Raw genomic sequence first — 25,209 nt, 5'->3', positions numbered from 1 at the left:
GTCCCAGTGGTTAGTGTCATCATGTTGTCGAAATATGCTAAGTGTGTGATTACAATGTTGAAGTCATCACAAGTTCACTTGCCTCTCACACTTAACCATTTTCTTGAAAACCTTTCGATGAAACAACTTCACTTCCCCGGACCCTGATTGAGTTGCTCTCCGTAGTCTCAGCCCTTAGTGGTGTTGCTCTGCTGTTTGGAATTGCACAGTGCTTGAGGCTCTTCCTCGGGCCATCTGCACTGCACAATCCTAGAATGAGCAGTTGTCTTCCTTCCTAGAACTACGCAGAAATTGCCTCCATGACCAAACTAAACTACACAATTCTCAAGCACAGTCATCAAGCCTCCCTCTTGCCTGCCGAAATATTACACTGCTTTGAGACTTGGGTCTGCACTATTCCTAAAAACTACATAGACCAGGTCCCTCTGCAACCCTGCTCTGTCTTCCCTTAGGAAACTGTGCATAACTGCCCAATAGTCACATGTAACCTTGTCTTGTATTCAATATGAAAACTGCGCAGAAGCTCTCCCCTCAAGGTTCCATCTTACAGTTGACACTGGTGACTTTCATTTCACAACTCTGCCTCCCAGTGATCTCTCACAGTTTTTGCCGGCATTGTAGGTTGTCCCCTTGGAATGCCTCATTTCTGCCTGAGCTGCACTTTGCATTGTCTTAGTGAGTTGTCCTCCCCCCTTGTCACCCTGAACATGAGAACAATGCATCATGCTAGACTAGGATGTTTTGGATTTGATGTTGTCTCGTCATGAGTGATTGTAGGAACATGTACATTGATGGAACATGGCGCAACTACGAATGAGATGAAGGAGCGTATGCTAGAAGACTTGCTCGCAGTTGAATGAACGAACGAAGCACATCAAGCGGTAAGCAAAAGAAACACATGTGTGGAACCATCTTGCGAAGACCAAGACCATTGCAGACCCCACAACACCAAGCTATGCGAAGATGAAGACAAAGTACATCCAAAGACACATTCATCACTTAATAGCACAACAACTTGACATAGATACCATAGTCAACCAATAGATAGTGTCATGTCGAGTTGTGTTATGAGTTGTCTCAACCACCTCACTACTGTGAGTCATAAATGTTGTAATCAAATGTAATATAAAGTGAAATTCCAGGTATCATTAGTGGAATTCAAACATTCATATGTAATGTAAAGATTTATATGTAATGAAGTTCAAGAGTCATGAGGGTAGTCCTATAGTCGAAGGGGAATGTCAAGGGTCACCCCACCCTTTTCTATATATAGAACCTCATAACTCGTAGAACATGGCTTTTGGGAGCCAAGATTTTTCTAAGCATTGCTTAGAGAGGGCTTGGAGAGTATTGTGACAAGCCTTGGCTTCTCCACAGTGCAGAGTGAGTACGTCTCTTTGGAGGAGTAGGTGGCATTGACTGTAACGTTCCACTATTAGGGTTAGTGGCTCTCATGGTTGTATGTATGGATGGAACTTTCACTTTATATAATATAACAGAGTCATCACGTTTCATGCATATGTTGTTATTGTAGTTCGACTATTCTAGTTACTTTAGCAATGTATGTAGTTTTAACTTACACATTATGTATGGACTATTCCGTATGTGATTGTATGAATCTTATTGAAACATGTTGTTGGTTTAACTCATCACTTTGGATTGTCGACTATTCTGCTTTCCAGTTTGTGATGTCATTCAGCTCGTGTGTTCCTTTCAAGATGCGTACTATTACAGGCTTCTAAGGGACACACTTATTTCCCTTTCGTGTGTTAGAACCTCCCCATGCATCTCTCTTGATTTGTTGCAAGGTCACACCCTTGCTTTCGACAAAGATATCCTGCTTACCTCTGCACGTTATCGCAATCAAGGCATACATTTACTACCCACTGCTGAGACTTCTACTCCAAATGGTCTAAGGTTTAGTTGGGAGCTCTTACAAGGGAGATCCCGTTGGTGTGTCCAACACCGTTGACAAGAGGATATATAATTTTAAAGATTATATTAATAACTACATCAAATAAAGTTAATAATTTTTTTTTGTGGATATAACAACTCATTAATTAAATTAAGACTTACCTAAGATTCCATGTAGGTAAGTGGCTTTATCATCTTGAATTGCAATTATTTAAATTATCTTTAACAAACTTCTAATCTTTTAAATAAACATCATATATATATATATATAATGTAGACTAATTAATAGATAAATAGTTTTTTTTTTTTTGTTGAAATTGGGCAATACAATTTCAAATAAGATTGCTATATTTTATTATATAAACTGTACTTTTTAATGTATAAATAGATTCAACACCCTTAAAAAATAAACTAACTCATTAAAATTTTGGAGATTAAACAACTTAAATTTATAATTATAAAGAGATTACAGAATTTTTAGCAAATTTAACTCAAAATTATTTTAGAAAAACACAAATTCACAATTGTATTTGTATTTGTATGTGTGTGTATATATATATATATTTATGTTCTTAACGACCATTTTAATGGGTTGTAAAATGCATTCAATTATCTTCTCAAACACATTTGTCATTTAAATATATTTATATTTATGTTCGAACGACCATGAAAACCATTTTACTAGGTTGTAAAATGCATTCAATTATCTTATCAAACACATTTGTCATTTAAATATATTTATATCTATGTTAGAACGACCATGAACGACCATTTTTCTACGCTGTAAAATGCATTTAATTATCTTATCGAACACATTTTACTAGGTTGTAAAATGCATTTAATTATTTTATCCAACACATTTTGCATTTAAATTGAAATAAAGGTTAATATACCAAATTCACCAAATTATTAAACATTATTGTCTCTAATTCAATTCATGTTGGTTCGAAACAAGTTAATGTCCACAAATTTTGCTATACACAGCACACCACCTCGCCATTATTAGAAAGCTCAGTGCATGAGGCAAAGCAGAACTAGTGGCCGATTGGTTGGTGGTAGGTTAACGTCCCAGCTCCATAAAACACTTTCTTATGTTTGGTATCAAAACTTTAATTCTGCAACCAAACGCAAGGAACAAATTTAAGATCCAAACACAGCTGGAGCAGGCAAATTCCAGACATGAAAACGTGAATTTGGCCAGCTTGCGCGCATGCCCTAGGGCCGAATGTATCCTGCATTAAATGCGATCATGAAAATTCTAACACTGCAAATCCCGGAATTTAACAGGGTGCTGACCCAAGCGTTGGGTTTGACGTCATCATTAAAGTGGAATCCATAATTACAGGACCAACTTTTACGTAATGAGACGGGCGATCAGATGAGGCTGACTCGATCGAATGGTGAAAAGTTGGGGAGCAACCAGATTCATGGCATAACTGCATTTATTAGGATTTCAATTGGATGCAAGCTGGCCACGTTACAGAGAGTGGGTGCTCGAGATTTATTTAAGAATTGGGATTTGCAGCCATGTTTCACAATCTGTGTGTGTAAGGTTTTGAAGGCTGTGTGATCTGAAGAGTAATAATAATGGATATGGAACCTAGCCATGCAGAATGCAGCGACAAGGCGTTTGATTTGGCAGAGAATCTGGACTTTAATTACATAAAGCTGGGATTCTCTGATCTGCTCTCTAGGGCATCAATGTTCTGGTTTCCCATGCTGGCATCTGGTTCGCTCGTATTTGTCATCGACCAGCTCTATTTTTGGACAACCAGTGATCACATGGCCACCACCCTTGGGCTTCTGTGGTTAACTTGTGGCCTGGGGAGCAGTTTTGTTTACTATTTTCGTCTGTCAAGGCCAATCTATATGCTGGAGGTGGCCTGTTACAAGGCGCCTCAGGAATGGAGGGTACCGTTTCATCATTTCATTGAACATGCCGTGATTTCTCAGAAATTCACGGCGAAGAGCGTGGAGTTTCAGAAAAGGATTCTGGAAAGAGCTGCTGTGAGCGAATTTGTTGCTGTTCCACCGTCTCTGCATTACTTGCCCCCCAGGTAACAGAAAAAATTCGAAGGATGTAAATTTATGTTAAAGTTTATGGATTTAATGCAAATTAGCTAGATATTATTGTAAAAATATTTAAATTTTTTAATTTAGGTTTGCTGTGATCCATATAAAAGTAGGAAAAATTTAGGTGAAAATCACATTATCAGAATTTTGTGATGGGTTTTGAACCATCTAGTATGGTTCATAGTCATGACAAGATGAAGAACAAGATCTTGGCATCATGAGTGTGGTTCATCTTGCATGAGGACAAGATGAAGAACAAGACATCATGAGTGTGGTTCATCTTGCACGAGGACAAGATGAAGAACAAGATCTTGGCATCAAGTTAAATAGATGAGGAGAAAAAATTAGATGAAGAACAAGATCTTGGCATGGCAAAGACAAGATAGAGAACAAGATCTTGGCATGGCAAAGACAAGATAAAGAACAAGATCTTGGCATCAAGTTAAATAGATGAAACTAAAAAAAATTAAAAGTTTAATAGATGAAAGAAAAAAAATAAAAATAAATGAAGAACAAAATTTGACAAAAAATTAGATTTGAATAGAAAATAATATTATTAATAAATAACTTTTTATTCAAATTTCTAATAATTTTATACCATAATTTTATACCATATAAGGAAAGGTTTATATTGGATTTGACAAATAAATAGTTAAGTAAAACCCAATAGACCAAGGGATGGTCTTGGTCTTTTTAATGAAGGCTTTCTATTGGATTTTGGGGTTTGGTTGATTAAAAAATAGTAAAATGATCAATGCTATGAATTTTATGAGAGACCATTTATTGAAAATGTCATCGCTAGTGCCTTAGATTTGCTATTTGATTTTGGTAGATTGTTAAACTATTTTTTAAGAAGCCTTTAGTGTTTTCTTTATTGATTATTAAGAAAAATGAAAATTAGTGAATTAATTTATTTCTAAATTTTTTTAAAGTAAATATTAATTTGTTTTAGTATTTCTTTCTATTAATTTTTAAGAAAAATAAAAATTAATGAATTAGCCTCTCAAATTTTTTCCATAATGTAAATTATCCCAAACCCCTAAAATATATGGACTTTTGACACAAATATTAACCCTACAATTTTATGACTTTTGACACAAATATTAACCCTACTATTTTTCCATTATACAGGTTGTCGCAAAAGTCTTCTCGGCAAGAAGCAGAGATCGTGATGTTGGGCTGTATTCAAGATCTGCTAGAGAAAAGTGGCATTGCTGCCAGTGAAATTGGCGTCCTGGTTGTGAATTGCAGTGTGTTTAATCCGATTCCATCGCTGTCATCGATGATTGTGAATAAATTTGGGTTTCGCAGCGACATCAAGACTTATAACCTCGGCGGGATGGGATGCAGCGCCAACCTAATATCGCTGGATCTGGCCACGGGTTGCCTGCGTGCTGCCAGAAGGGGAACTTACGCAATTGTGCTGAGCACAGAAAACATTACAGAAAATTGGTATTTCGGAAACTATGAGCCCATGCTGGTCTCCAACATTTTGTTCAGAATGGGATGCGGTGCAGTGCTTTTGTCCAACAAAAGAAGCGACTGTCATCGGGCGAAATACAGATTGCTTCATCTCGTCAGAACGCACAGGGCAGGTGTGAGCGACATGGCGTATCATGCGGCTTTTCAAGAAGAGGACCCAACAGGAACAGTGGGCGTGAATCTCAGCAAACACATCATGGAAATTGCTGCAGAGGCTCTCAAGGCCAATATGCGCCAATTGGGTCCTCTGGTTCTTCCCTACTATGAGCAAATTCTGTATCTCGCTTCCAGTTTCTTGGTCAGAAAAATCCGCGTGAAAGGAAAAGCCAAAGAATATGTCCCTGATTTCAAGCGAGCGTTTAATCACATTTGCATCCATTCTGGTGGCAAAGCTGTCATTAGGGCAGTAGAAAAAGGACTCAATTTGCCTTCTGAGATTGCAGAGCCATCAAAGATGACTCTGTACAGATTTGGCAATACTTCATCTTCTTCCACATGGTATCAATTCCAGTATTTGGAATCCAAAGGGCGCATGAAAAAAGGGCAGAAGATCTGGCAGATTTGCCTGGGCAGCGGATTCAAATGCAACAGTGCAGTGTGGGTGGTAAATAAAGACATTGCACCACCTCGTGATAACGCCTGGTCTGACTGTATCATCAACTATCCAGTCCAGATCCCTGAAATTCGGAGCCTTTCATGACAAGTTGTTGATGGTCAGATCCTTATTAGTAATTTTTCAAAGACAAGTTCCATATTAGTAATGTTGTTGTGAAGTAGGGAACGCCATGTATCATGTTTTTGTTTGCAAATAATATTTGGAGGTCAATAATACATATATATAGCAACCCAGTTGTTGGTGTGGTGACAAGGGAAAATGATTTGATCTGGAGTCATTTAAGGCAGAAAACAGTGCAGTGATATTTGTTGCTTAGGTTGAAATTGTGCGGAGTCATGATGCACACATTCTATTTATAGAAAATGGTGGCAAAGATATAGAGCAACCCAGTTGTTGGTGTGGTGACAAGGGGAAATGATTTGATCTGGAGTCACTTAAGGCAGAAAACGGTGCAGTGATATTTGTTGCTTAGGTTGAAAATGTGCAGAGTCATGATGCACACATTCTATTTATAGAAACTGGTGGCAAAGATCAGATTTTTCCCCAGGGAAATATGTGATATGGTGGCAGATCAGATTTTCCAAAAGAGAATTTGTGAAATCTATTTGCAATGAAATCTATTTGTGATACGTTTTAAGATTTAATTTTAATGTTATTGGCACTTGTGAGTAGTGTAAGTGAATCTCTTAATTTATGGTGCTGGCATATTTCAAGAATATTTGGAATTTTGATTTTTTAAGAATATTTGGAATTTTGATGTGTGAGGAGATGGGTTAAACAATTAACTTTTCATCAGATAAGAAGATGACCATAAGTGAATAAGTAACTAAAAAGCTTATACTATGATAATCTTAAAAAAAATGTTTTATAGTTTTTTTTTTTTCTATTTATTCATCCAAAAAAAGTACATCTATGACAAAATGCAGGTAGTCTCACTCCAACTTCCTGACTCCATCCATCCATGACTCCAAGTTCTCCACCTTGCTAGATAGCAGATTTTGACCCCTCCATTCCACCACGTTCTCCACCTTATTAGATAGCAGATTTTGATCCCTCCATTCCACCACGATCTCTCCCAAATATGATATTAAAAATAATGCAGCCTGTTGAGTGTAGCAATGAGTGCTTCATATTCTTCATGCTTAGCCTTTTCAGAATTTTCCAAACTGTCCAATACAGACTAAACCAGGTCCCACAATTCTCTGAACAACATTGTCTCCCCCACAGTCTCTCAGAATTTTCCAAACAGTTCAATACAAACTGGATACAGACTACACCAGGTGCCACAATTCTCTGAACATTGTCTACTCACAGTGTTTCAAAATTTTCCAAACGATTCAATGCAGACTGAACCTGGTCCCGACAATTCTCTGAACAACATTGTCTACCCACAGTCCCCACCGTCCAGGCCATTGCACCTTAACTCGACCACCGCACCTGCACCTGCCCCTCCCTGGCTAGCCGATTTGTTTTTTTGACACGGATATAAAGCGAGAGTTACGTGACATGGGACGCATCGTCAAAGAAAGTTTTAGGTTTTATTTTAATAATAAGAAATTTTACAATAATATTTGAAAATCCAAAATAGTTTCGCTGTATTTTAAACAATTTACTGTTTTTTATCATTTTTTTTAATTAAAAGTTAACAAGTTTAGACTCCTCTTTTTCTTAAATGGAAATTCTAAATATTGTAAGTGTACATACTCATGTTTTTTCTTAATACAAATTTATGTGTTTAGAATTTTGATAGAAATTATATTGAATTAATGACCGTTTCATTATAAATTTAATTTTTAAAATTTTGCTCTATTTAAATAGGGAAAAATCAAAAAATAAATTCTATAGAAGTTAAATTTGTTTACTTATAAAATATTGATTTTATAAAAAAATATAAAAAAGGCATTTGGATATTATGTTTTAAAACAACAAAACTAATAAATAGATAGATTCACCTCTTTTTATGTACAAAACCTCACCTAATTTTATAGAGAATTTTGCAGAAAGTCCTACTTTCAACTCATTGATGAAAAACTCAAGTATAAAACTTTATCCTTATTAATTTTAACACAAGTGAAATGACAAAAATAACTACTCACCACTATATGCAAAAAGTAAACAAACTGATAGAACTTTACTCCGAAAAAATTGAAAAGAAAAAAAAAATTCAATGCAAAGGTTTAGCTTCTCCACTTATTAGCTCGCTTCTTTTGCAAATTCCTCTAACTATATTAAGTCAATGGTGACTATATTGTATGGCAAGAGCTAACCAGATTGCCATAGGACATTAAATGCCTAGTTACATGCATACCAGCCTGCCATAGAACATTAAATCCCTAATTACATACATACTCGATATCCCAATAACACACCCGTGCTACAATGTGTTATCAGGTTACTAGTATGCATGTAACCATAGATTTAATGCGCTATGGCAAGTTGTTTAGCTCTTGCCATATTATAATATTGAAAAGTCTTTCTTTTGCAAACTCTTCTACCTATTTAAATCAATTGTGACTATATTGTACTATTTCAGAGCCGACATTAAAATCTTTAAGCGCGGATGAAAGTTTTGATACCTAGTGGAATGCACGGATGAAGTTTTGATAGTGGTGATTCCATGAACATTGCATTAAAGTTTTGATAGTGGAGTTTAAATATGGGAGATTCCATGAACAGTGCATTTCATTTACTTTGATTGACTATCCTCCGCGAAGTATTTCATTTACTTTGACCATGCTCCACAATGTAGAGTTGCACAAGTTTAGAACAGGTTGACTTTCATTTAGTCTTTAGTGATTTTGCTATTATTTTTACCCATGTTCTTGGGTTTTCCTGCATTCGTTTTATCAATTACTGGTTCTTTAAAAGGGAAGTTTTTGGAACTTGTAGTTATTCTTCCCCTTATGATAAAGGGAGAAGTGTTCTTTTAGCGAAGGTTGATATTTATTTATTTTTATTTTTTTTATTTAAAGGTTTATTTTACAGCTCAATAGGCTATGTGTAATTTTGTTTTTATTGACATATATTTTTCTAAATAAAAAAGTAATATTCCTTATAATAAAAAACAAAAACGAATATATATGTATATTTAGTTTTAATCAAACTCATTATAATAAAAAAAAATTTCAACTTCACTAATGGTCATTTGATTTATTATTGATCCAATGTGGTAAGAATACTCACTCTCAATTTCCTATCAATTTAAAAAAAGATAAAATAATTAGAAGTAGAAAAAAATGTGAGTAAAATGTTTAAACTTTGTATTTTTCAAAAATGTTTCAACCTAAGATTTAAATAAACTATTTAAACATATATGTTAACTAATTTATGTCATATCAACTTTATATATATATAATATATACACACATATATATTATACTAAAACAAAATAAATTTTTTGTATATGATATAAAATATTCAATATCCAAGGAAAAAATGTAATTGAAAATTAAAAGATAAAATTAAAAATATCAAGTACTTCTAATAAGAATAATGTATATCTATATATAAAAAAAAATGCTAAAACAAAATATTTTAATATTGTATATGATAAAATATTCAAAGTCCAAGGAAAAAATTTTGAAAATTAAAAATTAAATTAAAAATATAAAGTACTTCCTAATAAGAATAATGTGACATTTAAAAATATTATAATAATAAAAAATTTCAAAGTGGGTCATCAATAAGATATTTTAATATGTAAAATATGGTTGTAAAAAATATGTTAATAAAAACAAATTTTAATGTTGATGTAAAGATAAAAAAATGTTAACATTAACTATGTACATACATTATATATATTGTTTAAATAAGATTATGTATATATCATATAAAACAATGGAAAAAAAAAACTTTACGGTTAAAACATTTGAAATAGTCTTACTATTCTATATTTCGGTCATTTCATAGTTATATTTATTTTTTCAATGTTTGAATTTCAAGTTTAAGTTATGTGTTGAGAAGTGTAGCAAGAAAGCCTCAATTTGACTTAGCTTTGGTCAAATTGAGTAAATCCAAAATTTCCACATTGGTAGACAACTTGGAGACAGTTAACTGAGGTGACATGGCTCTGGTCACTCAGTTAGCTTAGTAAATTCGAGTTAGAGGGCTTGAAGTTCAATTATGCATGTCTCATTACTAATTTGTAGCAATCTAGTTCAATTATTTCCAGTTGTACTCTGTTAAACTAGTACTAACAGTTGATAGAACTAGTTGGAGGTTAGTTGTGTAGTGGTACAACAATCTAACTTAGAGATCATCCAATTAACTAGTTAATCAACTAAAAATAGCTCATGCATGCAAATAATTAGGATTTCTCAGTTGTGGTGGAGATTCCACGGTAGTGTAACATTAGTTGTAGACTACTTTTGAGTGTACAAATGTTGCATGCAATCAATGATCAATCATTGGGAATTGCGCAATCATTTTGGACAAAATTCCTAATGAATAGGGGCTAATTTCCTCAGGAATTGTGCAAGGAAATATGAGCTCTCGTGGAGGAAGAAATGGACTAAGTCTGGGCTAGATCTTTTCATTGAGTAGAGAGAACAATTATTTACTTGCAGGTTGAGATTAGAGTGAGAAAAAAATTGCAATACATTCTCTATTCATCTTATTAATGCAAACATGCTTAAGGGGTTTTTACCAGTTGGTTTCCCCTAGATAAATTTGTATACTTATGTATGTGATTGATGCATGTTTGTGAATGTTGTTCTAAATTGTGAATTAATTTCCACAGAGAAGTAGAGTAGAATTGTGTCTCTTGATTTAGATTAAATTTCTTGAGAAGTTGCAATTCTATCACCATATTTCTACATGGTATCAGAGAAAGATTTACATTAGAACAAGGATTTCAAAGTTGTTCCTTAGGAGATTCAAACTTGCAGCTTCAGTGTAGCATGATTTCCTTAGAGTTGGGAGAATGGCCTTCAATGGACTGCGATTAGAGTATGCCTTTGAAGGAAGCTCAAATTTCATTGCTTGAAAGGATCACATGGAGGCAATTCTTGATTAAAATGGATTTCTAGATTATGTGAAGAAAAAAATTCCAAAACTAGGATCGACTGATGCCCAGAACCTAGCCCAATGGAAGAAATATGTAGCCAAAGCGAGGAGAATAATCTTGGAGGGAGTGAGAGACCGCGTTGTCTCAAATATCCATGGAAAAGAGACACCATTTACCATGTGGAAGGAAATTACTGAGACATTCGAGAACAGTGATGACCATAGAAAGTTGGCACTTAAAGACAAACTTCGAAACATTAAGATGCATAAGAATGATACTATTTCGCAGTATCTCACCAGATTTACACAATTTTGGAATGATCCTAGAGGGGTTGGTGTGAATGTTGCAGAAGATGACTTGGTGAGCCTATCTCTTCTAGGCCTTCCCAAAAGCTAGCATAGTTATTAAGACGAAGTGAACAAGAGGAAGAAATTATCGAATTGGGAACGCTTATGGTCTGATTTGGTACAAGAAGAAATTAGGCGAAATACTAGAGATGGAAGTTCATCCAAGGGAGAGGATGAAGATAATTTTTCATTAGTTAACAAGGGAAAGAAGAGAAAAGGGAAGAAATATCAAACCAAACTAGATTCCAGCCAAGGGGGAAAGAAGAAAGATTTGTCCAAAATAAAATGCTTCGATTGTCATGAATTTAGGAACTATGCTACACAGCGTCCACACAAAAATTCTAGCAAGAAGAACTCAGGAGGAGTAGCAGGTGAAGCATTGGCTTCACAGTTTGAGTTATACTTCATCTTGATAGCATGCATGGTCAAAACTGTGATGGGGAGTGTGTGGTACTTTGATTCATGTGCCTCGTTCCACATGACAGGGTGTAGAAAGTTTTTCAGTGACCTGGAGGAGAAATATCTCCATATGCATATTGACTTGGGGATGAAGGAAGGTACAATGCTACTGGGATTGGTATAGCAACATTTAATAGGGAGTCGGGATTCCCTCTTCACCTCAAAGACGTCATATTTGTGCTAGGCCTAAAGAAGAACCTCATCTCTATAGCAGTTTTGGAAGACTGTGGCTATGATGCGATCTTCAGTAAAGGGATCCTTCATGAGACACATAACTATTGGACAGGTGAAGAAAATCGGGGTTCCTGTGAAGAACCTGGGTAAACTTTATGTGGAAGATTGTGTTGTATTAAGAAGTAAGGAAGAGAGAGTGCATAATCACGATGTGAGTGAACTCTAGCATAGGAGATTGACCCATTTGCATCATGGTGCCTTAAAAATTATGCAACATATTACCAATGGCCTCCTTAAAGGATCACTTAAGCAGTAGGATGTCTGCAAGGGTTTTACCTTGGGGAAGTATGTAAAATCCACATTCCATGATCGAGAAAACAAAGCAAATGCAGTCTTGGAGAGAGTCCACTCTGATGTTTGTGGACCCTTCTCGACAGCCTCCACTGCTAGACATAAATAATTTGTTATTTTTATTGATGATTTATCAAGAAAGTGTTGGATCTTCTTCATGTGGAAGAAGGATGAGACATTCTCAAAATTTGTAGAATTCAAGGCACTAGTTGAGAAAGAGACCGACAAGAAGGTGAAGGATCTCAGGAGCAACAATGAAGGTGAGTATGTTTCGAATCAATTCAAGGAATTTTGTGCCAAAGAAGGAATTCGAAGAGAACTGACAGCTCCTCACAACCCACAACAAAATGGGGTAGCTGAGATAAAGAACCAAATAATTGTGGGAGCTGCGAGAGCTATGCTACATGGCTAAGGACTACCACTACATTTGTGGGGATAGGCATGCCACACAATAGTATAATTTCATAACTGAAGTCCTCATCAAATTCTTGGTATGATTACACCATAAGAGGAATTCTTGGGGAGAAAGCCATGTGTGTCTCATTTCAGAAGTTTTGGAGACTCTATTTATTGTCATATCTCCAAAGATTCAAGGAAGAAACTTGTGTTCATAGTAGATTTGAGATTTTTTGTGGGTTACAATGAAACTCCACACAACTACCAGTATACTTACCTTCCCTCAGAATGATATTTGTGCTAAGGGATGTAAATTTTGATAAGGAGAAAGCAATGAGATGATCTCTTGAGAGGGAGTTGCAAATTCCACTAGAAGAGGAGCTTTTAGCTCCAAAGGAGGAGCCTCAAGAAGTTTGGTGCAGCCACAAATGGAGGAGTAGAGTGGATACATCCACTAAAGAAGAACCATCTAGTGAAGGTAGAAAAAGAACCAAGGAAGCTGATAAATTAATGTAGGATGTGAAGGAGAATATGGGAGCTCCTTAAAATTTGCGCAGGCAAAGGGGGTCACCTAAGAGGTACACTAGATACATGACTCTAATGACTGAGCTTGTAGAGACTGAGCCATTCACTATTGAGGAATAATTTGAGAAACCATTTTGGGTTGATGCAATGGTGGAAGAATATGAATCAGTTGTGGTCCCAAGACCGACAAATAAATCAGTTGTGGGTTGGAAATGAATATTCAAGATTAAGCATGCAGTAAACAAAAGAATAAAGAAGTATAAGGCCATATTTGTGGCCAAAGGATTCTCTCAAGTTGAGGGAATTGACTATGAGGAAAACTTTTCTCCTATAGTAAGGTATTCATCCATTAGATAAATTCGTGCAATGACTACGCATATGGGATGTAAGATCCACCAGATGGATGTAAAAAACAACATTTATCAATGTTGTTATTGAGGAGGAAGCATACATAGAAAAACCAGAAGATTTTGAGACATTTTATCTGGAGTCACATATATACAGACTTAGGCGAGCATTGTATGGTCTCAAGCAGGGACCCTCATCTTGGTACACCCAGATTAATAGTTATCTCACTGGATTGACCTTCACCCAGAGTGAAGTGGATGCGAACCTTTATCATATTTTGGTAGAAGGTGAATTGCTTATCATTGTTTTATATGTTGATGATTTAATATTGATAGGTGATGAGAAGTTGATCAACTCTTAAAAGGAGGACCTTGCAAGGGAATTTGAGATGAAAGACATGGGTCTCATGCACTACTTCCTTGGACTAGAAGTATGGCAAGGTGATGGGGAACCGTTTTTGTCTATAGGCAAGTATGTCATTGAGATACTGCAGATATTTCACATGGAAAGTTGTAAGCCCATGGAGACACCTCTAGCGACCAACTCGAGGAAGGAGAATGCCACTTCAGGTAAAGAGATTGATGCTAACATTTACTGACAGCTAGTGGGTTCACTAATGTATCTTGTGAACACATGACTAGATATGTGTTAGGTAGTCAACTAGCCGAGCCAAGTTATGGTTATGCCGGCCAAATTATATTGGAAGGAAGCTAACCATGTTTTATGGTACCTTATGGTATATACAGACCAAGGGAGTGAAGTTGTGTGGCTTCAAAAATGCAAATTTGGCAGGGAGTCCATCCGACCAAAAGAGTACATCAGGTGGAATTTTTCAGTGTTGGGTCCGCAACAATTTATTGGTACAAAAAGAAGAAGAGGTATGTGGTGTTCAACTTGGCAGAAGTTGAATAAATGGTTGCAAGTCAATCAACATGTGAGGCGATCTAGATGAGAACGATACTTATGGTACTATCTTGTAAGGAGATGGATCCAAATGTGATCTATTGTGATAATCAGAGTTGCATTAAGTTATTTGAGAATATGTTATTTCACGATCGATCCAAGCATATAGATATCCAGTATCATCCTTTACGAGATTGTGTGCAGAGGAGGATAATGTTGCTACAATATATTCAAATGGAGGAACAAGATGTTGCCATCTTGACAAAGGATTTGTCAAGAGGGAAGTTTGAATTCCACACGTGTAGGATAGGGGTGGTTGATAATCCCTTTCTTGCTAAGAGGGAGTGTTGAGAATTGTAGCAAGAAAGACTCAATTCGACTTAGCCTTGGTTAAATTGAGTAAATGCAAAATTTCAACATCAACAAACAAGTTGGAGATAGTTAACTCAGGTGACATGACTCTTGTCACTCAGTTAACTTAGTAAATTCGAGTTAAAGGGTTTGGAGTTCAATTAGCCACACATGATTTCTAATTTGTAGAAATCCAGTTTAGTTATTTCTAGTTGTACTTAGTTAAACTAGTTCTAATAATTGATAGAACTAGTTGGAGTTTAGTTGTGTAATGGGACAATAGTTTAACTCAGAGATCATCTAGTTAACTAATCAATCAACCAAAAATAGCTCATGCATGCAAGGAATTAGAATTTCTCAACTATGGGGGAGATTCCAAGGCATTGTAACATTAGTTGTAGACTAGTTTTGCATGTACATATGTTACATGTAATCAATGATCAATCCTTGGGAATTGCACAATCATTTTGGAGGAAATTCGTAAAGAATAGGGGCTAATTTCCTCAAGATTTGCACAAGGAATAGGAGCTCAGGTGGAGGAAAAAATTGACTAAGTCTGGGTTAGAGATTTGAATTGAGCAAAGAGAATAATTATTCACCTGCAGGTTGAGCTCAAAGCGAGCAAACAATTGTAATAATACATTCTCTATTCATCTAATTAGTGAAAACAGGCTTAAGGGGTTTTTATCGATTGTTTCCCCTAGATAAATATGTGTGCTTGTGTATGTCATTGATGCATATTTGTGAATGTTGTTTTATATTGTGAATTAATTTTCGCAGAATAATAGAGTAGAATTCCGTCTCTTGATTTTGATTAAATTTCTTGAGTAGTTTCAATTCTATCACCATATTTCTACATTATGTACTCTATATAACATTCAAAAACACAATATATATATGGAGTGTGAGAGAGAACAACTACATATTCATTGGGATCTATCCAGAGATGAGAGAGATGCAAATTTTTCTTTTTCAAAATTTTCACTCTAAAATAGGTTTGCACCTAAGAAATTTGATCCCTCTCGGTGCATGCTAGATCTATGCTTAATATGGATCTATATTAGTAATTAAACTAACATAGAGCCATCTTAGCTGTGAATATATCAAGCACTCGAGGTGCAAAACCTTCCTCAGATTTTGTACTCAAGAAAGAGGTTTGCATTTTGAGAGATTTGATCCCCGTCGACACTTGATAAATTCAGAGTTAGGATGGACCTAGGCTAGTTTATTTTTTCGCCAATAATTTTGTAATGTTTCTTTGTGTTTTTTCCATAATTCTCATGCTTTTGTTTTCTCCATTATTTCTCAAGAACTTAATTACTAAAAGAATCAAGTTTTATAACTTTGTGAGTTTAACTCTTATTTTCATCATAAAGACAACAATGATCTTCTCCATAACTTAGTTGCTTAAAATGGAGTGTTGCAATCTATAATATCCACTTCACATGATGACATAACCCATAATGGAGATGCTCTATAGTCTAATAATTATGCTATATAATTATGGAGATTCTCTATAGTCTAATATAATGGAGAGGTGTAGAATATATATATATATCTATATATATATATATATATATATATATATATATATATATATATATATATATAATTGTAAATTTTTTTATTAATAAAATTACAAACACATTTTTAGATAAAAGAAAGTCATAATATATATATCACATTAAAATATATAACATATAAATAGTAGTTATAAATTAAGATCCATTTTACCTTTCAAATTAAAATAATAATTTAATAAACATATTTAAAGTAAATTAATAAGCACATAAAAATTTAATGCTTACAATAAGTTAAAAATATAACAAATTAAAATAATAATTTAGTAAACATATTTAACTTAAATTAATAAGCACATAAAAATTTAATACTTACAATAAGTTAATATTATAACAAGTTGCTTAACCACAAATATTCACTCTCACTTTACCATGGATTTTATTAACTTAGAAATAGGCTTTGTTACAACACCATGGGCCAATACTATGACTTATCAATAAGTCATGCCCAAAAATCATAACTCATTTCAAAATCACAATATTTTATAAATATTTAATTTTGTACCATTTTTAAAATTAAATCTAAAAACAAAAGGGTAGGGGGTATTTGTAATTGTGTAAATGGATGTAAACATTTACATGTGGGCTCAGTTAAAAAACTATAAAAGGGTAAAAGTAATATACAACCTAATATGTCGGATATCTGAGAGATATGTAGTGCCCGTAAATGAATGTGAACATTTAAATGTTGGCCCAATTAATAATAAAATGTTAAAAGTAATAAAATTCAATTTGTTATATTGTAATTTTATTTTTAATAATAAAATTACAAACAATTGTTTAGGTAAAAAAAACCATAATATACATATCACATTAAAATATATAACATATAAACAATAGTTATAAATTAAGATCCATTTTACCATAAAAATTAAAATAATGATTTGGTAAGCATATTTAAATTTAATTAATAAGCAAATAAAAATAATACTTACAATATAACAAGATTCTTAACCATGGATATTTACCCCATTTTATCATGGATATTATTAACTTGTAAATAGGTTTTGTTACAATACCATTGGGCAATACCATGGCATATCAATATCACATGCCCAAAAACCATAATTCATTTCAAAATCGAAATATTTTATAAATATTTTATTTTAATATTATTTTATAACAACTTTTAAATTAAATCTAAAAGCAAAAAAGAAAGGGGAGATGATGTATGTTAATGTTTGTAAACATTTACATGTGGCTTCATTTAAAAAATAAAAAAAGATAAAAGTAATTGTGTGGAGAGGTGCTCCAGTTCAGTATGATAAAGATGTTGTGATGTGTTGTTAACATTTTAACTGAGTCAAAAATAAAATAAAATTAATACTGATAATTATCAATAAAACATTTTGACTTGGTTAAATTACATAAAATTAGAATATATATATATATATATATATATATATATATATATATATATATATATGACTCCTCACTAAAGACGAGAAATACACTCCAACCCTAAATCTTAGTAAAACTATGGTATGTCACTATTCTATTGGTCCATCCCTTTAGACCAACCAACATTGTAATAGCCTTGGAAACATACATTGTATTAATTCAGTGAAAGAATGGAGTAATCTCTATGTTCATACACATATATCATCTCTAAGGGTTAAGCTAGTAAAAACATAAAACAAGCCGACTATATGGATCTATAACTGTGTATTGGCTTTATAACCATTAAACATAATCAAATTAAAAATGTGGATCAATACTTTCCTAGAGTGGAGGACAAATTAGTAAATGGTGATGAATCACTCATGAATGGATAGAAATCACATGCCATGAACTAAAATTATGTTGTTTTCAAGATGAAAGTAACAAGGGGTGTGAGTAGGAATATCATTGAGAAATTTAGGGATGAGGTTGAGACACATGTTAGGGTTTTACCTCAAGCGATGGATTCACTATGCATTCAACCTTGGATTAGAGTTTAGCCACCTTCACATTTTACTATTTACTATAATATAGGTGTCTTCGAAAATCCCTCAAGACAAAGTTCAAGAATTGGTCTTTGGTCTCCTGATGAATATAACAAACTCACCAACTATATCATGATAAAATACCTCATGGATACCAAAACTACGTCACCTAGTAGACTATTCTATAGAGATGTAGAAATAGATGTACGCTTGGATTAACCACATATGGTCTGACTTAATCTGGTGAAATTTCATGCCAAGGTGAGTGACTCGTAATACACTTACAATCCAATCTTTGTAACACGTGGTCCCAAACTGTGGCACTTTTATTAGGACACAAATACAATGGGATCAAGAATTACTAGAAATTTTCCATTAAAAATAAGCTCAGGTTGAAATACGACCATCCCTCTTCCACTGTTGCCACTAATGGGATGACAACAACAAATATAAATTCGTTTTCCAATCCAATCATATTTTCAATGTCAATTCAATGTCTTCTCATGTTCATGAAGTTGTTATATCATCTCACTTTACCAACTATACTTAAAAGTCATGTTAGTAGAAGGATACCAACCACATAACAACAACTTCAATATTTTATTCATGAGTGGAGAAATAATTTTTGGGTCCCTCATGAATCATAATCAAAACGAGAATAGGGGATCAAAATGATTTTTTAACTAATCTACACACCAGTATATATTTTATATCTTCATTCAAGCATAATGCTAACATAATCAAGATCATAAACATGTGATGATTTAGCATTAGAGTCATGCAAGACTACAATAGTACCTCATGAAGTTCCTGGATTTGCCGATAAGTAACTTCTGAGCTGATCTGAAATCAACATCCCTACTCTATTTGAAAGTAATTCATCGAAAGGAAAAATGGAGAACAATGGGTAAACAAGAGGGGCTACGACGTAGCAAGTCCCTGCCTCTGGTTGAAATTTGTTGTATGATCCTAGAATTGTACCCTCGAGGTGGAATTTTGTAGGTTGGATGCGTTGAGTTTCGGTATTGCATGTGCAAAGTTTGAAATAAGTCAGCCACTAGATTTGTACCCTCGATGTGGAATTCTATAAATTGGATGTGTTGAGTTTCGGTGATGCATGTACAAAGTTTGAAATAGGTCAGCCAGAATGTCTACTACGCTGAGAAAAGGATTAAGTCACATGATAGGACTTTATATATATTAGCATGGCACAGGTAGTGAAACGTTGTGCCGAGTCATTCATTCTATTAATCATGTGTGGGTTAAACTAGTTGTATACCTGGGTTAAACTAGTTATATACGAGCCTAACATCGTTAACTATAAGTAAATATGAAACAAGGATCATAAATAAAGCAGCGATGGTGGAGGAGACGTGGAGTTTATTGTGTGGATGCATATTCTGGCTCCTACGTGCAAGTAGAATCGGAAGGCACTATGGCGGAGATTTCTATGGATGTTGATCGCGCGGAGAACAAAACGATTTTAGATACCAGGTTTGAAAACATACCTGGCCACATCAAAGGCCATGGTATATTTATTCTTAACAGATTTGTTTTAGAATTGTTGTTTCTGACCCACTCCTTTGTTGTAGCCCTCATTTAGAATAGAGGATATCTCGTTTCACTGAGTGAACGGACCTGCTGCAATACACCGCAGGCACATTCTGGACAACAAGTGTGTGTGTTATAACAGGTTGGGAGGTGTTGTCATTGGCATGCGAAACAACTCAATTAGGAGGGATTGTCGGAGCTGGAGCTATTCTTGCTTTCTCGTTCGTCACATAATATATGTCTTTAGTGCTTGCAGACTGCTACGAATCCCCGGATCCAGTCACTGGAAATTGTGCCATTGCATAGTTTAGTGACTCGGAATGCAGCATAGCAGTTGTGCATGAACGCTATATTGTGTCATGGGCAGGAAGTATCACAGCATTGTTGCTTACCACCACGTAGCCCAATGTGTAAAGAATCCTCTAACGCTCATTTCGAAACATATTATTGCAACGCCACATTAGAGTTTATTTTATCACTAACCATCCACGTTTCATTTACTTCAAACACGTAGCTTTTATGTTTTCAAATGTATGCTGAGTAAATGTATCATTTACAAGATGTTTCATGCCTGCGCTAACTCCATGATAAAAAACAAAATGGGAGGGTCCTAATTTATGGTGCAAGAATTGTAAGTTCGTGAAGGGAAAGCCAGTTTATGAAGCCAGTAACAGCCAGAACTGAAAGCAGAATGTAATAGCCAATTCGCTCGCCAGTCGGACTTCCTCCCCGAAAACCCCATTCTCTACACACACAAAGAAAGCGCAGATGCCACCACGCAATTCGCCTATGGAAGGATAGGGAAATCGTCCGTCTGGAAGTGCGTTTTCAGGGGGAAGACGATGGCAGTCACTGTGAGAAAGCAAAAGGGAAAAATCGGAGATATCCGGACAGGGCTCAGACAAATTTACAATGCCCACCACGCTAGCATAGTCAAGCTCTTGGGAGGCTGCTGCGAGGGACAGATCGTATATCTCGCCTACGAATACGTCAAGGGATCGAGCCTTGCGGACTGCCTGAGGGGCAGCAAGGTGCCCGGATTCACGATCCTCGGTTCCTGGATTTCTCGGATGCAGATCGTCGTAGACGTGGCGCAGGGGCTCAAATACATGCACCACGACGGCAACATAAATTACGTCCATAATTACATAAAGTCCAGCAGCATTCTCGTGACGGAGCCTGGTTACAGAGCGCGGATCTGCCATCTGGGCGCCTCTTATCTTGCTGGGGAATACGATGCCGGCGGCATTTTTGATACACAAAGCGATTCGAATGCGAATTTCCAGGCCAGAGCTTTGCATAAACATTCCAGCCTGAAAATTACTGGCACACAGGGGTAACGTGTATGGCTACATGTACGGCTAGGGTAACGTGTCAAATTCACTTTAACTCCGTCATTTACAGAAACAATCTCAAAGGTACCATACCTCTGCTACACCACCACAGTTCCATCAAATGCTGGAGGGAAGTACAGCTAGGTGGGAAGGGAGCAGAGGAGCGCCTCTGGGATATGGTGGACATGCAATGTCAAGTGTTATTCTGAGAAAGCACTCAGAATAGCTCTAAGATGCAGGACCATTTTGAAGCAATGAAACCAGAAGCAGCTCGTGTTACAAGACTAGATCCTTTTGTTAGAAGCGCCTAGAGGGGCGGGCGAGTGACAGCCACCTGCTAGACATGCCAATCCATATCTGGCAGCATAACAGGGCTACACCAAACTCTCATTTAGCAAGTGCATAAATGCAGTCCCATAATCCCCACCAGAAGCAAATGAACAGAGAAGAACAGGGGCATCGCAAGTTTCATCCTCCATGTTTCTATCACTCTGCAGATCCTCCTGATAAAGCTTCGGTAGGTAATTTCTTTCCTCTCTCTTTTTAAGCCAGTTAAGCTTGCTTTCCGCCAGTCTAGTTATAGCGGTAGTCGAGCTGATCTGCTTTGGAAACCAAAATCTTTCAGTCAGGTTCGTGAGTAGAGCTGAAGTTGCGAAAATATTCTATAAGCTTTAGCAACGAAAAAGCATTTCTATGTACCTGCCGAAATAGATGAGTTATTCAAGGCGCCCTCCATGTTTCTATCTCTCTGCATATTCTCTTGATAAAGCTTCGGTAGGTACTGTGTTATGTTGCGAGCATGTCTCTGTATTGTTTTCAATAGGATTTAGGTTACTTGGGATTATCAAAAAATTATTGTAACAAATTTCCATAGAAAACCAAACAGGTTGAGACTCTGTACCTTAGCGAGCGAGCGAGCTAGTACGCCGTAGCTTCAATCATTAATCTGCTGTGCTCTCTGTGTGTCTTGGATGGTGTAAGACCCAGAACCTTAACGGAATCGATTCTCAGATGGGCACAACAGAAATCAGGTTTTTCCCTGATCCCTTGGGCCTGCGAGTCATGTGGACCCTGCAATCTCCACTTTCTGGCGGGAGGCATCCAGTTTGGCCTTGCATAGTCTACAAAAATCGTAAGTAGCAGTAACGATATTTCTGTAAATCGTATTATGAAGTCATAATTAGAATTTTTTCATATATAAATCAGCTTCTGAAACAAAGAATATCATTTGAAATAAAGAATATCATTTTTGTAAATAGCAGTAACGATATTTCTGTAAATCGTATTATGAAGTCATAATTAGAATTTTTTCATATATAAATCAGCTTCTGAAACAAAGAATATCATTTGAAATAAAGAATATCATTTGAAATAGAGGCTTACTATTTGTAAAGCTAGCATATTGTGATGCAGGTCTGTTCAGCCTATAGTGTTGTGTCGTTCAATAGTTCTGAACGGGACGCTCCTCTAGGATTTCAGAAACAAGCTACTTCAGGATTTCAGAAAGAAGAAATAGTTCCAGGCATGGCGGATGCAGCGAAAGGAAAATAGACAGAAAATCAACTTCCACTTCCAGGCATGGCGGAAGAGGCCAACCATCAACTTCCAGCATGTGTGAAGTGGTCTTGTTATTGAATTGTCGAATTTCCCCTGCATGCATGACCGGTCTTGTTGTCGAATTGTCAAAGCTGGCAGCGCAAAAGCTGGCAGCTGTTGCACCACATGGCAAGTTCAATGCACAAGAGCAGTTAGAACATGGGAACTTGGTTAGGATTTAATATCTGTTAAACTATGAAAGTAAGTAATGCTAGCATTAGTTACCATTATATTTTCATTAGTTTCAAATTTCGGAAATATGTACACATAACATATGGTTTTTGCCTCTCCGCCTCGGGAAGAGGCCAAATAAGATGGCAAAACTACATGCCTCTGGAAACTTTGTATTACATAAAATAGTAAAACCATATGGCTCTGAAAACTTTGGTTTATAAGTGGCAGCGACTAATAACAAACAGGTGAATTAATGTTATAACATCGCAAATCGATTACTATAGTCCCTGGCCATTGCCAGATGGCAGGGACTAATAAATGAAAATCATATCATGATCGACTATTCATTGCTTACAAAATCCAATGGAATAAGTGCATAGAGCACTAGTGACTCATATTCATATATTGTTGTTGATTCTATATATGTTTATTCGAGGTTATATTATACCAATGGGCTATTGTGAGTGGGAATATTGGGAGATCTAGTGAGTGTGCAACATAAGAAGTCTGCCCATCAATCATGCCTGCCAAATTATCAAATTTCTATTTCTATAAGTACTATGACACTAGAAGCTAGTACACCATCTAAATGGCATAGTGGTCACAATCCGTTCACTTATATCTCCAAAACGAACAAAAAAAAATCATCTTCAAGCTTTCAAAAATATGTGTGAGGCATGCATATCCATTTCTGATAAGGGTTATCAAACTTACTGATAAGTATATTGAATACATTGAGGATGTATTTCAAAATGATACTTTTAAAGCCATTTCGAAGAAACACTTATGGTATCATATAATAAATAAATTGTCTACCAAGAGCACTATGGGAGTCATATTTTGTGATATCAATGAATTTTTTTGGATGAAAAGAATAGATATGGCACTCACAACTTATTGAGCAATTGCGCTATAGTTATTCAATGAATTTGGGAGATTGATTTATCAAGAGAATATATCTCAATTAAATATGAAATATGAAGATGTTACTACTATATTACATTTAGTTTCAATGGAAAGTATAATAGTCCTCTAAAGAAGCTAGTGAATAAAGCAACATCTACATGTCCCAATTTTGAATCTTATTCTACATTTTCACAAAAATCAACAAAGATTACTATTCCACTTGCACAAGTGGATAATAGGAAGAAAGTCATTAAAATTGTTAATGAAGAAAGATGCTACATAAGAGAAGTTGAACTTTTTCATATCATGAAGGTCGTAAAAATTTCAAGAAGTTGTTTTCTCTTCTCATGATTTGAGGACAAAGCATTTTTAAGGGGGTGGATGTGTAATATACCTAGGGTACATTAAAAATATGTTTATAATGTAGTAATCATTATGTACTAGTACAACTATATAAATTAAATGATTGGTAAGTTCGCCAATAGGTATCAATCCATAATAAGCATCAAAACACTTCAGGATACATCTCACTTGCTGAAACAAAAAAATTCATAAAAATCAATTAAATTATAATTTTATTATTATTACTATTATTATTATTATTATTATTATTAATGATAAAAATAATTCATATATAAGTTACACATATATACATTAAGAAAAAATGCAACAAAATTCTCAACCGTGGAGATTAAAGCCCACTTTGACATGGAGATTCTTAATCTATAATTAGACTTGTCAATGAGCCAATATGATAACTTATCAATGGCACATGCCCAAAAAACCATAACTCATTTCATATGGCACTTGTTCATATGGAATTTTCTTAATAAATCAAATTAATCAAAAGGAAAAAAATGACATAACTACTTCAGAGATAAATATCAACATTTGATTTGTGAATACTACTAAGAATATTCTAGAATATTCCATGGAAGCTAAATCTGTACCATCCACCTACTAATTATTGATAATTAAATTAAAATTATTAAAACCCTATTACAAAATAGACACACCCATCAATGTACTTAAATAATAGTGTTCATTTAAATACTTAGGAAAATGTGTAATAAAGATCACATGCGCCCCTTTCCAAGGACACAAAATGTCACCCATTACATCTATAATATATACATATCTATTGCACTCAATAAAAATAATGAATGATACATATATTTATATTCAAATATAATAAATTA

The 25,209-nt window shown here is 35.0% G+C and overlaps 1 protein-coding gene across 1 annotated transcript; it reads left to right on the top strand.

Annotated features, from left to right (window-relative positions):
- The first annotated feature begins 3,440 nt into the window (after positions 1-3,440).
- On the top strand, positions 3,441-6,631 carry LOC149162072 (3-ketoacyl-CoA synthase 5-like). Its single transcript, XM_089437122.1, has 2 exons — positions 3,441-3,971; positions 5,119-6,631. The coding sequence occupies exons 1-2, from the start codon at positions 3,502-3,504 to the stop codon at positions 6,167-6,169; spliced, it is 1,521 nt and encodes a 506-aa protein (XP_089293248.1). The 5' UTR covers positions 3,441-3,501; the 3' UTR covers positions 6,170-6,631.
- Positions 6,632-25,209: the final 18,578 nt, after the last annotated feature.

Source organism: Pinus tabuliformis, chromosome 5_2 (genome assembly GCF_031772625.1).
Source record: "Pinus tabuliformis cultivar Carrire ecotype Pingquan chromosome 5_2, CPIR1, whole genome shotgun sequence".
Classification (NCBI taxonomy): domain Eukaryota; kingdom Viridiplantae; phylum Streptophyta; class Pinopsida; order Pinales; family Pinaceae; genus Pinus; species Pinus tabuliformis.
The sequence above is the reverse complement of the archived record's forward strand: the minus strand, read 5'-3'. Positions and strand labels throughout refer to the sequence as shown.